This window comes from Dendropsophus ebraccatus, chromosome 10 (assembly GCF_027789765.1).
Source record: "Dendropsophus ebraccatus isolate aDenEbr1 chromosome 10, aDenEbr1.pat, whole genome shotgun sequence".
Taxonomy (NCBI): Eukaryota; Metazoa; Chordata; class Amphibia; order Anura; family Hylidae; genus Dendropsophus; species Dendropsophus ebraccatus.
Genome location: NC_091463.1, coordinates 19241467 through 19256808, shown reverse-complemented (window position 1 = coordinate 19256808; position 15342 = coordinate 19241467). Strand labels below are relative to the sequence as shown.

Genomic DNA, 15342 nt, shown 5'->3' with positions numbered 1-15342 from the left:
GATGTTGGATACGCCGTATGGTTGGGATGTCGTCAAACAATTCACTTCCTAAACATATTTTTCCTCATTTCCAGCTGTGAAGGATGCTGCCACCCAGCGCAAACACAACCTGTACCGGGACAGTATAGTGATGCACAACAGTGACCCCAACCTTCATCTCCTTGGTGAGGGACCTCCCATCAACTGGACCGATGAATATGGTAACAATGATGAAAAAGCTGGAGACCATCATGGCCGAGCACGCCAAGTGGTCTCTATCATCCAAGACGATGAAGCACCGGAATACTTGGAATCATGTCAGGAAGTTCCAGCCAATGAAGACATCCCTGAGGAGCCAGGGTCTAGTGACGTGCACACAATACGTAACATGCTGGTCAAAGAATTTGATGTTGAAGTTCCAGTAAAGGACATTGCAGAGACGTCTGTCCAAGCAGAACCTGAAGAGGACGTAAGACATGCAGCACAAACGACACCCGCTGAGCCTGAAGAGTCACACACAGAAGTCCATGCGTCCCCTCATGAACATTATGATGAGCCGGATCAGACAGAGGCCGCTTCAGAGCATCCCAAACCAGTATACCGCACGGTAACAGACATCTTAAAACACGCTGAAGATCTTCACACTAGACAGGTGGAACGACCACAGGTGACAAGTGACCATGTTGCCGAAGACCAACAACAATTTATTCCTGAGGTGCACGAGAACACTGCGTCTCAACATGAGCCAGTTATAGAACCTGCAAGTCCAGAACACGAAGAGGAAGAAGGAGACCACCGAGTACAAGGAACAACCCATCTCCCCACAACACCGGAGGTAACTTCTTCCCTCGTCACCCCTACAGAAGAAAGCCAAGCACAGCCGCTACTGTCCCCCATGACACACACAGTACATTCCACCCCAGATGATAGCGGCTTCCAGTCCCCCCTTAGTGAGGAGGAAGAGGAAGGTGAAGGCTACAAAGAAATTCCTATACCTTCTCCAAGAAAGCGTGATGAGGTTATCACCCAGTTCTGAGGATCAGTACTATGGGACTAAGGTTGTACAATGAACTTTTATGGAGGGCAGAAGCATCGCCAAGCTCTCCTTCCTTTTGGCACAAAACTACTTATTTAAATGCTTTTCTGGCTCTGCTCCTCTCCGCTATGCCAGGGCTGGTTATTTTGCTTTGTTTCACCCCCTTTTTGGAAAGTATTCAGTGTTCTCCACATTCACCAGCGCACATCACCGCTCCTCACATGACACCGCTGCCCTATACAGACTTATCGAGCAGATTCACCACGGCAGGCACTAAATCTCACTTACACCCTAACGGTAACTTATGATTTTGGCGCTCACGCAGATCATAGTCCTAGAGCTTCATACACCTCTTCATTACTGCCACTTTCTGTATACACCCCCTCTCTGTGACCGCACAGACTTGTATGAACACTAACCCAAACCACAGCTTCAATGTCTCCCTCCAGCAGAAGGGTCAGAGTTTGCTATAACAAGGATTATATAGACACCTCACCTATAGGACATTCCAAAAAATCTCTGATACCAGAACTCCTTACCTCCTGAATCTTTATGCTTGGGGCGTCTGGATTGGTCTCCAATTCTCTATGTTGGCTCCTGTTGCAATCATAACTGGGCACAGAAGACCATGGCCAGTTTAGTCCTAGCATTGTACAGGTAAATGTCAACGAACCAATGTCTACGATTAACTAAGGATACATGATAACTTGGCCTCTCAACATTGTGCTGCTAAAACTGCAACTTGTGATAATGAATAGGGTCATGTGGCAACCAACGCTGCCGGAACCTTCTGGATTTCAGTCAGGCCACATTCACTATCATTGGCTTTTAGCAGCACCATGTTGCCTTCCCCTGCAGCACGCACACACAGACCATTCCATGCATGGAGCTATGGGGGAGACTTCTCACTCCTTGCACATCATCACGGGGCGACCCGACCTTCTCAGCCGAGCAGTGCCTTTTTATCTCAATCCAGACCTGCGGATTTTCCTCTCTAGATATATTTTATTAAAACTTTTAAATGTTTTAAAGAAAAACAAAAAGCTTCTAATTAATAATAAATAAAAACTTTATTATAAGAAAGTCAGAAGCGAGTGTGAACAACTTTTGTGTGGTTTCCTGGTGGAGGACTCTCCCCCCGTCGCCTGAGAGATGCGCACAATGCAGTCCAGTGTAAAACATTAGTACACACACGTTTGCATAGAGCAGGGATGGGGAATCTCCGGCCTTCCCACCATACCTGGACAGCCAAAGCTATATCTTCAAATGTCTGGGCATGATGGGAACTGTGGTTTTTGAATTAACTGGAGGGCCAAAGGTTCACCATCACTGGCATAGGATCTATATACAAGGTCAGAGGGAGGACGTTCTGCTACTCCCAAATGAGACAAAAATCTGATAACGGCACTTCTGGCGATGTGCATTTAAAAGATAAAAAAAATGTTGTTAAAAAAGTTGCCATTAGGTGGCGCTATAGCAGTAACTGCATTTTATTTGCATAAATTGAGGCTTTCACAGATGTATGGGTGATCAGGCGTTATTTCACAACACTGTAGCCTCCTCAGTTACCCCATGTGACTTCTGGTTACGGGATATCTTGAAGGACCAGGTCTATCGTGACAGATGTGTATTATTCGGGATGCTGTAGTAATTACAGTAGACTCACTGCATTCAGCATGGGAAACATGGTGTTGCGAATGGAGGGTTGTTGCAAACCAAAGAGGACACTATGAGCATTTATAGCGTGATTTGCATAGCTACGGCGCCACCTATTGGCAATTATTTGAACAAAATAGTATTTTATAAAGAGCAAATGCAGCATCTGAAGTGCTGTGTGAGTTGTTGATTTCGCTAACCATGTACACAAAACTTGAGCGCCACCCCTGTCCTCTATGTGTGGTATTACAGCTCAGCTCCATTAACTTCAAAGGAACTGGGCTGCTAAACCCCACACCCAAACTAAAGACAGGAGTGGTGCTGTTTCTGGTGGAAAGCAGCCATATTTTTTAAGTCTGAATAACCCCTTTAAGGACAGAAGGAATAAGGGAATCTCTGAATGAAGGTGCTTTAAAGCTTGTGCACATGGTCATGGTACCTATGAGAGTCTGAGTGTATATTTTGTCACCCTGTCATCCCAGACTATTACGTCCAATCAGGACACTTTATATGCGGCAATGCAAATTTGTTATAATGGAACCCACCTGTGCTAAATATCTCACTGAAATGTTGTAATAAAAACTGTAGGATGGTATATAGGTTTCTATGGAGAACCCAATGTGTAGGATCCAGCCATAATCTATGTACATGTAAGGAAGTATAGAAAGGGATATAGAGGACACCTGCCTCATAAAAACACTCAAAAAAGGGTAAGGCCACCAAACCAAGGTCCTGGGCCCCAATACCAGAAGTCACTGGTTATACTGGTGGTGACAGTTTATGAGATAAAACAGAACTCTGTGTGAATCCTTATAAAACCAACGACCCTTCAGGCCAGTATGTGCTATAGTAGGTCCATAGACAGTATATAGAGGAGTAATTGTCCATGACAGTGTGGAAGACATGCCCCATGACTCTGGAAGTCCTCTATAAGCTGTGCGGCTTGGGGTGTTTGGCAAGAAGTGGGAATGCCACAAAATATCCAAGAGCAGAGCCGAGAATGACAGCTATAAAGATGGCAGCATTGTAAGACATGACACACAACATCAACACGTATCCGAGAAACACCTGAACCGTGTGCAGGAGGGCGACAGAAGAGTGCAGGAGCCACCACCTGTGTGTAGAGACGACAGTAAGTGAGGGGGGGGGTGGGGGGGGGGGGTCACGAGCTCCAGATAATGGGGTCCAATCCCCCGGATACTTACCAATAGGTGGACGATGATGACTGCGCCGGAGGGTGAGTGTCTTCTGCAGAGAATAAAGGATCGGGGATGAGCAGGGTGTCCGAGGCCGCTGAGAAGTTACTCTCTGGGTCAGAGAGGAGAGGGGGGCAGAGAGGCGAGTCCGGTGTCACTGGCAGCGTCTGCAGGACCCTGGTTAGGAGGTTGGATTTCCACACCTTAGAAAGCTCATAGAGAACGGTGAGAAGCAGGACGACCACGAAGGAGAGAAGAAGACCTGGGGGAGAATCACCGGGAGTGTCTGATCAGTAATGGTCTGTGCCAACTAGAACATCTTATACAGACCCTTCACACTGTAATGTTTATCCTCTCTATTGATTCATTTTGTAACGTTATGGTGGATTTCCTCCTATTCTGCAGCACCAATATAGAATGTATCCCTGGTGATAAACGTGTCAGGATGGAATACAAGGCCAAGTAAATAATATAGGATTTCATATAAAAAGCTGAAATTCACTGAAATAAAAAAGGAAGTGATTCATGAAATCATAAGACTGAAGTGACGGCCGAGCTCAGATCTGGATCTGCAATGAGGAAGTTTACAGACGTTACATATAGTCTTGTAGGTCCATTACACTCAATGACATCACAGGTTATAATCCAGCCTGATCGGTCTGGTAGATCATGGAATGGCGGCTCGCGAGGACAAAGCAAGGTGACATCTCTGTACTGAGGAGAGATGGCAGCCGCAGCCCAAAACATTTTAGACTATGATCAGTTATGAAAGACACAACTCTCTATCGTATAACATGGGGGCCTGTCGGACTCAGTTTATAATGGGTACCAACCTTTTTAGTGATTAGCAAACATCAGAAAATTGTCTGGGTTCAGCCATGCAACACTCAGCATTCAACTCATAGCGTCTGGAGAAGTTGGATGCTGCCCTAGGGAGTCCTGGAAAACTTGGATATCGTCATAGGCTGTAACCATGATTTCACGGCATCCAATGCAGGGAGTTGAATGCCGAGGGTTTAGGTTTGGCCGAACCCCGACAACTTTCTGATATTCGCTCCTCACTAATCATTTTGACAAAAAAAAAAGTGGCAACAGAGGCTACGATGTAGATGTGAACAAAGTATTACTGCTGGTACCCTCAAAAGTGAAAAACCCTGGGTGACTTCTGCTGGACGCCCATATTGGATTATAAGGCCAGGTTTTGCACTTGTAATACAAACACTAAAAAGTTGGGGCCTGTATAGACACCCTGGTGTACACAGCTGAGGAGACTCTCCACCTCCTCATCCAGTGGCCACGACTCAGGAAGTGACATCATTAGCTGGGGGCAGAGCTTACAATCTTCTGGTATAGAACAACTGCTTCCTACTTTATAGGACAGCGCCTCTTACCTGCCAGAGTCTGGACCGTCCAGAAATCAAACAACAGGGTCACATTGTCCGAGAAAACAAAATGCATCTGCAGAAGGAAAATAAAGACATAAATGCTGAGTGACGGCTGCACTAATGTCACTGACACAATCTGCTCCTTACATGAGACGACACCTACAAGACTGACCAGGGCATGTGCCTTCCACTCTAACAATGTTCTTGGTAAAACTTACAATCTGTCTTGTATGTGAACATGAGGATCAGCCTTACTGGTATACAGTTATTGAATGCTGTAGGTACAGATAGTACTGCCTCCCTTCCTCTCTCCCTATAAATGCTGTAGGTACAGATAGTACTGCCTCCTTTCTCACTCCCTATAAATGCTGTAGGTACAGATAGTACTGCCTCCTTTCCTCTCTCCCTATAAATGCTGTAGGTACAGATAGTACTGCCTCCTTATCTCTCTCCGTATAAATGCTGTAGGTACAGATAGTACTGCTTCCTTTCCTCTCTCCCTATAAATGCTGTAGGTACAGATAGTACTGCCTCCTTTCCTCTCTCCCTATAAATGCTGTAGGTACAGATAGTACTGCCCCCTTTCCTCTCTACTTATAAATGCTGTAGGTACAGATAGTACTGCCTCCTTTCCTCTCTCCCTATAAATGCTGTAGGTAAAGATAGTACTGCCTCCTTTCCTCTCTACTTATAAATGCTGTAGGTACAGATAGTACTGCCTCCTTTCCGCTCTCCTTTTTCTATAAGGCTTCGTTCCCATGTCACTACAGTAGTGCAAGGATTGACAGTTTCTGAGCTCCCAGCATTAATGAATGATGATCCAGGGAACTCCAAAGTCTGTGCCGTAGCACATCGTCCATAATTACGGAACATATGAATGCCCTCTCAGTCTGTTACGTGTATTGTGAAAATGTAATATACGTTCATTAGCCTTCACAATAAACAGAATTTATGTCTCTAATGCATCATCCCCCAAAACTGCTGGTACTGTCCATTTGATGAAATTCCTTCCCGGCCATTTTAGAATTCACCCGTTACCTTTATTAGGGTAAAAATTATCTTTTAATCTCCAGTAGCCAAGTCAATGTGACGTGGCCTACATAGTTAAGGCACAAGCGCAGTGTTTAGACCAGTGATTACTAGGAGAAATCCTGCCAGGGGCATTGCTAATGGTGAGTAGGGAGGGGAGGAAGAAAAAAAAAAAAAAAAAGAGGCGCTGCATGCCTAGGGCACAGACACTATAGGCCTCGCCACATTGACTCGTGCTGCAGATTAAAAGATTTTTTTTTTTAAACCCTAACTAAGCACTGGAGGCATTTTATAAGACACGACCAGTAAAGACTTACTCTCATCAAACAGACGCTATCAACAGTTTGGGGGAGTGGGTTGGTGAATACACTTTAAGGGCATAAATCAAGTAACAGGTCATGTGTTCTGTAAATACTATACTGGGCAAAAAAACACACAAATATGTATTTAAATACATATAAAAGAAACATAAAAAATAAAAAAAACACAAGGAAGTTGACATTTTGAATGTTAATGTGTTTTCCCTGAGTCCTATTGGCATCACAATAGATGGGTGTCTCCGCCCCTGTGAGACCCGCAGGACGAGAGGAAATTTTAATAAACAAAGAAAAACAGCTCCACCCCCTCCGGTATAAGTATGGCTCAGCCCCCTCTACCCTCAGTTCAATAACAATTAAATCTACTAAGGGGGGGACTCTTGTGATGCCAATAGGACTCAGGGAAAACACATTAACATTCAAAATGTCAACTTCCCTTACGTCCTATTGGCCTCACAATAGATGGGAATTAGCGAGAAGTACCCCCATCGGGAGGGCCCTCAGACACCACAGCACTAAGGACAGAACTGGCAAAAAGCGTCCTGTCAGCAAGGAGGGAGTGTAGGCGATAATGCTTAATAAATGTACCCGGTGTAGACCAAGTAGCTGATAAACAAATGTTTTCAATTGGAACAGCACATCTTTCTGCCCAGGTGGTAGACACTGCTCTAGTGGAATGGGCTTGCAGAAACTCTGGCATCTCCCTTTCTGCTAACGTGTAACAAGTGCGAATGCAGTCGCAGATCCATCTAGAGATTGATGGTTTGGAAGCTTTCTTGCCCCGAAAGCGACCATGAAACAGTACCAGTAGGTTCTCCTCCTTTCTGAACTCTTGAGTTCTGGATAAGTATACCCTGAGGCAACGAGGAACATCCAAAGAAGAATGATCTTCCCTTTCGGTAGACGATGGCTGAAAAGTAGGAATGATAATGGGCTGGTTTAAATTAGAAAAGGATGGAACCTTGGGCCTGAATTGTGGAAGGAATCTGAGAAGCACTCTGTCCGGAAGGAAGGTTAGATATGGTTCTACAGAACCTAATGCTTGTAGTTCACCAACCCTCTTGGCTGTTACTATAGCCAGAAGAAACGAAACCTTGAACGTGACAAACTTCATGTCTGCTTCCTCCAATGGTTCAAAGGGATGAGAACACAGGTATCTGAGAACCAGAGATAGATCCCATGGAGAGACAGGTCTGACTAGAGGAGGTCTTAGCCTATCAATGGCTCTAGAAAAATCCTTTACTTGTTGAAGTTGAAATAGCTTCCTTCCCAGGAAAACTGAGAGGGCAGCGATCTGCACTCTAATGGAGCTAGGTCTAAGACCCCTGTCAAAGCCGTCTTGGAGAAAGTCTAACACTTGAGCTGTGGACGGAGCTTCTGGATTAATACTCTTAGAGATTGCCCAATTACAGAAAATCTTCTGAATTCCTGAATATGATCTGTTAGTTGCCTCACTTCTCGAGTGAGAAAGGGTCTGTAAAACTCTCCGCGAGAGTTCCGAAGCTCTTAGTAGGGGCCTACTAGTCTCCACGCTGTCAAGTTGAACGCCCTCAGGTTCTGGCAGCGGTGTGGGCCCTGTGTAATGAGGTCTGGCCATGGCGGCAACCTCCAATACTTCCCCTGGCTCATCGTCATGAGAACTGGGAACCAAGCTCTCTTCGGCCAAAAGGGTATGATAGCTATCACTGAGGCTTGGTCCTGCCTGATTTTCATCAATACTCTCGGTATCATGGCAACCGGGGGGAAGACATAGGCCAGACTGAAACTCCATTGCACCGTCATGGCGTCCACAACGAGTGGATTGTCCATCCTGTAAAGGGAACAAAATCTGCTCAGCTTCCTGTTGTCTCGTGTTGCCATCAAGTCTATCTGGGGTAATCCCCATTTCTGAACTAATATCTGAAATACGGCATCGTTCAGACACCATTCCCCTGGTATGGTTAGACCGCGACTCAGGCGATCCGCCAGGATATTCAGGTCCCCCTTGATATGTGTCGCGGATAAACTCGTTATCCTTCCTTCTGCCCATAGAAAGATCCTTTCCACTTCCTTCAGAAGGGATTGGGATCTGGTACCTCCCTGCTTGTTGATGTACCACACACAGGCTATGTTGTCTGTACGAATCCGCACTGGCTTCTGAAGGAGCATTGGGGCGAAATGATGGAGTGCGTAGGTTATTGCTTTTAATTCCCGAGTGTTGGAGGACAGTCTGGACTCCTCTGTTGACCATTGTCCTGCGATGTGGAGGTCCAGCATATGCGCTCCCCAGCCTGTCCCCGAGGCATCCGTCGTTAGAAATGTCCATTCTGGCTCTTCCAGGTTCTTCCCATCCTTGAGATTCCTCCACCATTCCAGTGATCTTCTGCTGTTGGGTGAGAGTATCATTTTGGAGTCTAGAGAAAATAGGGATCTGTCCCAAGCCTGAAGCATCTCCATCTGTAGAGTGCGCATGTGCCAGAGAGCCCACTGGACTGCGTCTGCTGAAGATGAAAGGAGACCCAGAAACTTCATGACCGTTCTGATAGGGACCTGTCTGGGTCTGGCTAGAAATTGACATCCTTGTCTGATCCTTAGTTTTCTCTGAGGGGAAAGAAAGAGTTGCATGCGTTTCGTGTCTATCAGGAATCCTAAAAAAAGTTTGCTCGTAGAAGGAGTGAGATCCGATTTGTCCCTGTTTATAATCCATCCGAGACGCTGGAGGAAAGACAAGATTATGCTGACCTGTGTGTGGAGGAGGTCCTCTGTGGCGGCAATGATTAGCCAATCGTCCAGATAAGGAACCACTCGGATTCCCTGGAGTCTCAATTGGGCAACTACCGAGGCCACTACCTTGGTAAACACAAATGGTGCTGTGCTGATGCCGAAGGGGAGAACCTTGAACTGTAGATGGCGTACACAGCCCTCTATTGAAACCGCAATTCTCAGCAGTCTTCTGTGCGGAGGCCAAATCGGGATGTGGAAATAAGCGTCCTGGAGGTCCAGAGCTGCAAGAAAATCGTTTCTTACAAGAACAAATTGAACAGAACGAATCGTGTCCATTCGAAACCTCTTCTTTACTATAAATCGGTTGAGAAACCTTAAATCCAAAATGAGTCTCCACTTCTTGGATGCTTTTGGCACAAGAAACACAGGGGAGTACAATCCCCTGCCCCTCTCCTGAAGGGGAACTTCCTCTAAAGCCCCTTTGGAGATTAGAGTCTGAATTTCCAACTCTAATATGGCGTCCCTGGGAGGTCTGGGGGGCTTTGAAACAAAAAATCTCTCTGGGGGATAAGGATCCAGAGAAAGGGAGTAACCCTCCCGAACTAAATTCGTTACCCAAGGATCCTTGATCTCGGAATCCCAGGTATCTGCGAATAGGGTAAGCCGACCTCCCACCGGGGCGTCGAGATAGTCAGAAATCTGGCTTCTTGCCTGAGGTCTTTGGCTGCTGTCTGTTGTTACCTCTTCTGGATGTGTAGGCGCCTCTGCCTCTAGAGGAATAACGATACTGACGGGTTCTTTGTGGGGTTCTGTCTCTACGAAAAGGCCTCCGAAAAGGCCTTTGGTTATAAGGTAGAGACTTTCCTTTTTTATCAGAGAGGTCTAACATTAGTTTATCTAATTCCTCTCCAAAAAGACGACCTGGCATATATTCCAGGCTACTTAGATAGTATTTGGAGTTGGTATCTCCAGACCAGGGTCTTAACCAAAGTTGTCTGCGACTGGCAGTGGCAAGAGACATTGATCTGGCCGACAAGCGTACCTGCTGATGAGAGGCATCTGCAAGAAAATCTATACCTAAATTAATCTGTTTAAATAGGGTGAGCATTCTATCCCTACTGACCCCCGTCTCTATATCCTCCTGCAAACCCATAAGCCACTTCCTAAGCGCAAGGCTAACCTCCACTGAGGAAATAGCTACGGCTGCCTGGGCCGATGCTGCAGAATAAGCTCTTTTTAAGGAGGCTTCCATCCGCCTGTCCATCGGGTCCTTTAAACTGGACCCATCATCCGAGGGTACCAGGGTTCTTTTAGAGAGTTTTGCAACTGCTACATCCACTTTAGGGGGAAGCTTCCAGTCCTTAGATCTATCCTCAACTAAGGTATAAAGGGTTTTAAACCTGCGACTAAGCACAGCAGCCTTTTCTGGTTTTGACCACTCCAACTTCATCATCTTAAGGACAGATTCATCCACCTCAAATCTTCTAGAGGTGCCTGGTCTTTCCCCATCTTCATACGGATGATTCTGATGTCTAACAGCTTTGGTTAGTTTGCTGAATTTTTCCGTGGGAAAATAGCATCTCCCAGGATCAGGTTCCTCATCGTCATCATCATCATCTGAAGATGAAATGTCTTCCACGGGTGCCCTATAATTATGATCAGATGGGGACCCCCTCATCGGGGAGCAACTTCTTCTAGGTCTTTTCCTAAAAAACAGATACCTCTATTTTAGATATCTCCCAGGATCTACTTATGAGAAGCACTCATATGACTTACTGTTTCTGCAGGGACTCCTTTAAATCCACAATAGACTTATTAAGACCTGAAACCGACTGGTCCATATAATTCTTAGCCCAGACGACCACATCCTGTACTGTAGGCTCCTCCTTATCTATTAAAATCGATGGAGTAACCTCTCTCTGGGACGGAGCCTGTTGTCTGCAGATATGACATTTAAGGTATTCCCAGCCGTCGGGGAGAAGATTTTCTAAAAATGATATGATATGATACAGTCTCAGGCTGCTAAACCACTCACTAACTTCTCCCAGGTGAGAAAAAACACTTACCACACTCCATACAGGCTAGATGCTTCCTCTTGGAAGAGGTTTTCCTGGAAGCACCTCCCGACCCCTCTCTGGAGGACATCTATATATATACAGTGATTAGACCAAAATTTCTTCTTACAAGAATGCCCAGAAAAGAAGAGAACTCATACATTGCCTGAATCTGGCCGCCACGCAGGCTCCCTGTATAACAATGGAATCACTTATCTCCCACAGGATCCTCTACCTCACAGAGGAACGCCGAACGGAGATGGCTTCTGACCGGCACCCACACCGGATATACGTCATCAAAAAAGGCTCGCCGGCCCCTGGAGTGACGCACTTCCGCTCACCGGCTACAACAAAATGGCGGCGCCCATACGCGGAGACCTCCGGCCGACCCGAGCTCAGTCAGGAAGTAGCAAGAGCGATTCCGGAAGGTAAACGCCTCTGAAATCCAGGTAAGAAGTCCGGGTGCACCAGAAACTTCCCACCTGAACTATGTAGAAAGGGTCAGGAGACCTCTCCTGACCTCCTCTCACTGCGGCCTGCACGGGACGAAAAAAAGAACTGAGGGTAGAGGGGGCTGAGCCATACTTATACCGGAGGGGGTGGAGCTGTTTTTCTTTGTTTATTAAAATTTCCTCTCGTCCTGCGGGTCTCACAGGGGCGGAGACACCCATCTATTGTGAGGCCAATAGGACGTAAGGGAAAACATGTTTCTTACCACCATGCCGTGTGATCTTATCCTAAGGCTATGTTCACAAACTGTATTTTGAGACTTCAAAATGGAGCTCGAATCGCCAAAGTCCCCCTCCCCCTCCTCTGATTTTAAAGGGATTTTTTTGTGGTCTTTGCTGGTTACAATCTTCAATTATGTGTGTGTGTGTGTGTGTATATATATATATATATATATATATATATATATATATATAAGCCAATAAATTAGAAAGTAGTACATCGGAAACATAAAATGCCTGTAACAATTAGATAATTAGATGGGGACTGAATCCCCGGGACCAGACATAGACAGGGCCGTCTTACCTATTGGGCATGGTAGGCGGCTGCCCGGGGGCCCTTGCGTCTTAGGGGGCCCCCTGTCCTCTGGGACATACCTGTATATTTTGCTTTATAAGACGCACTTATAAAACTAAGTGCGTCCTATAAAGCGAAGACGGCTCCCAAGCAGTGCTGAGCACCGCAAGGAAGCCGGCCCGCCCGCCCCCTCTATTGCCGCTCACTGTGCATATGCATAGTGAGCGGCCCTGAGTGCCCCCCTCCGCCCGCCCCTTCTATCGCTGCTCAGCTGAGCTGATCAGCCCAGGAAAGTGCAATGAGCAGCACTTTCCTGGGCTTCTGATCGGCTCAGCTAAGCGGCGATAGAAGGGGCTGGCCAGGCGGGCGGTCCCGGAACTCACCTGTCCGCCGGCCCCAGCAGCTGATGTCTCCTGGCAGCGCGCAGAGGAGCTGCTGGGGCCGCCGGACAGGTGAGTAACTGTTTTGTTGGGCACTGGCTACTATGGGGGGCAACAGGCTACTATGGGGGGCACTATATGGGGGGATTGGCTACTATGGGGGGCACTATATGGGGGGATTGGCTACTATGGGGGCACTGGCTACTATGTGTGGCACTATATGCAAAGATGTGGGGGATTTGATGGCGGCGGTTGGGGGGGCCCAATTCGCACCTCTGCCCAGGAGCCCATAATGCTGTTAAGACGGCCCTGGACATAGAGACAGTGAAGCACAATGCTGGCGGCCATGATTTATCATAACACCAGGGATCGCCCAGTTGCTCACAGCGACCAATCACAGCGCAGCTCTTAGCTCTCATCATGTTTTGTAAAAATAAAAGCTGCACTGTGGTTGGAGATTGTTGATGACTGGGAAGATAGAGCCCGTGTCCCCCATATTTTAGGGTGGGAACAGACAGGTGTAAGCGGACTCCGGGAAGCACAAAACCAGTTCCGTGTTATTTTCCCCCTGGGGAAGGGATTTATGGATGCACTACACCTGCAAGTCATGCTGGGGGATGTAGTCCTGCAGCACTCGCTGTGTTTCCCCCAACCTGTGGCTCACTAGCTGTAGCAAAACTACAACTCCCAGCATGCCAGGATTTATAGTTCTGCGGCAGCTAGCGAGTCACGGATCCTGAGAGAAGTGATGGTTGCCGTTACGTACGCAGTAGCGGAGTCACTTACCTGCATGGCACCGGTCACCGAGCTACTCGTCCACAACCCCGAGATTCATTTGGACTTCCCCAAAATCAGCTGACTGCGAAGAGCAAAGCACGACGGGAATGGGGGCAGAGTCGAAAACTTGGAATTGGGCGGAGCGCCAGCCGTCACGTGACCAGTAAGGCGCCCGGACACTTAATACTTTGGTCGGCAGGTGTCGCTGTTTCTCTCCAGTCCTGCATACAGGTGCGTCTGCTCCTTCTGTTATCAGTCACTGCTTTATAATGGCCGTATAGCGCGGCTGCTGCAAAACTACAACTCTCAGCATGAAGAGCTGAACTACCACCACCGGTTGGGGACACTTTCCTACAGCGCATCACTTGTCTTGTTTCTGCAGATGCTACATGCCAGCCAGTGCCCCCTGGAGGCAGCGTGGTGTAGAACACTTCAGGAGCCAGCTATGCATCCTTATATACAGTGAGCTGAGAGAAGTGGCTGCTAGTTTCCTGCCTCCAGGCCTGTGTACTCAGGGAATGTCATGGAGCAGAGAGGGTGATGCTGCCAGTCCTATGTAAAACCAGTTCTACCACTCACATTCATTAGTGTTTTCAGAGCAGAGAACATGTGGGGGAGGCCGAGTGCCTGCAGGGACCTCACCCTGTCCCTACAATCCTGCTTATCCCAAGGACATCACTGTCAGAGTACAGGGACAGCTGATACTCCAGGAAGTCCCATAGTCTGGCGCTTGTCTACCACAATACTGCCATATAATGCTTTTAGGACAGCGTGGCAACGTATCACACCAGAAGACCTTCTAAGTTTAGGCTTGTTTCACACATGGGATCAGATTGACCAAAAATGTCCAAATTTTAGGATTCCTTCACACGACCATAGAAAATTGCTCATGGAGAGTAATCCGGGGTCACCCACACTCAGACTATGCACAGAATAGAAGCATAAGAGCCTGACCCACACCTTATAATGACAATTATGAGGTATTGGGTCTGGACAAATGCACACTCTGGAATCCACGGTCACATGTATTGGCCCATAGGATAGGAGTCCGATATTATCCACAATTGCAGACTATTTGCAGTCTATAACCTACATGTGCTAATTTAGACGACAGGCCGAGAAACTAAAGCTTAGCTGTGATTGGTTACACACCTAAAAAGACTAGACAGTCTAAAGGCCCTATTCCACGGATTGATTATCGTTCATAAACTCGCTCCAACGATCGCTCCTTAAATTATTTTTTTTTAGCGAACGATAACAACACACGTGGGAACGTTAACGATATATGTAGTGTAACGATTATTTTGCGGTCGTTACATGGTCGTTTAAAACATTCGCCGGGGTGATCATGACCATACGACACTTCTTTTTTTTTTTAAAACCTTTTTACGAATGACTGAAAGATTTCTAATTTTATGAACCGATTAGCGAATTATCTTTCAAAGACGACTTTTTTTCGACTATTTTGAACGACAGTATAACTATTTCGCCTTTGTCGTTCACACCAATTCCACGAAGAAATCTTTCAGTTGTTCGTAAAAAGGTTTGAAAAAAAAAAGTAGGTGTGTCGTATGGTCATGATCACCCCGGCGAAGGTTTTAAACGACCATGTAACAACCGCAAAATAATTGTTGCACTACATATATCGTTCACGTTCCCACGTGTGTTGTTTTATCATTCGCTAAAAAAAAAATAATTACCAAGCGGTCGTTGAAGAGAGTTTATGAACAATAATCGTTCCGTGGAATAGGGCCTTAAGAATGTGACAGCCAGGCCATCACACACCTAAACAGACTAGACAGTAAGA

At 46.6% G+C, this 15342-nt stretch overlaps 2 protein-coding genes across 3 annotated transcripts in view; one reads left to right on the top strand and one right to left on the bottom strand.

Annotated features, from left to right (window-relative positions):
• NIBAN2 (niban apoptosis regulator 2) overlaps positions 1–2105 on the top strand; it is a 46138-nt gene extending 44033 nt beyond the window's left edge. For both annotated transcript variants that reach the window (XM_069943173.1, XM_069943172.1), the window contains exon 15: positions 75–2105. In XM_069943173.1, the coding sequence (XP_069799274.1) occupies positions 75–1015 (941 nt within the window). In that variant the 3' untranslated portion in view covers positions 1016–2105. The remainder of the gene's footprint in view (positions 1–74) is intronic.
• Positions 2067–13758, bottom strand: SLC31A2 (solute carrier family 31 member 2). Its single transcript, XM_069943174.1, has 4 exons — positions 13545–13758; positions 5259–5325; positions 3877–4129; positions 2067–3785 (listed from the first exon to the last, which is right to left on the bottom strand). The coding sequence occupies exons 1-4, from the start codon at positions 13548–13550 to the stop codon at positions 3599–3601; spliced, it is 513 nt and encodes a 170-aa protein (XP_069799275.1). The 5' UTR covers positions 13551–13758; the 3' UTR covers positions 2067–3598.
• Positions 13759–15342: the final 1584 nt, after the last annotated feature.

Coding starts and splice junctions, on each gene's coding strand:
- SLC31A2 (XM_069943174.1), bottom strand. Junction 4,130..5,258: donor GACGGTCCAGACTCTGGCAG/GTAAGAGGCGCT, acceptor ATTCTCCCCCAG/GTCTTCTTCTCTCCTTCGTG. Junction 3,786..3,876: donor TCATCATCGTCCACCTATTG/GTAAGTATCCGG, acceptor CTCTACACACAG/GTGGTGGCTCCTGCACTCTT.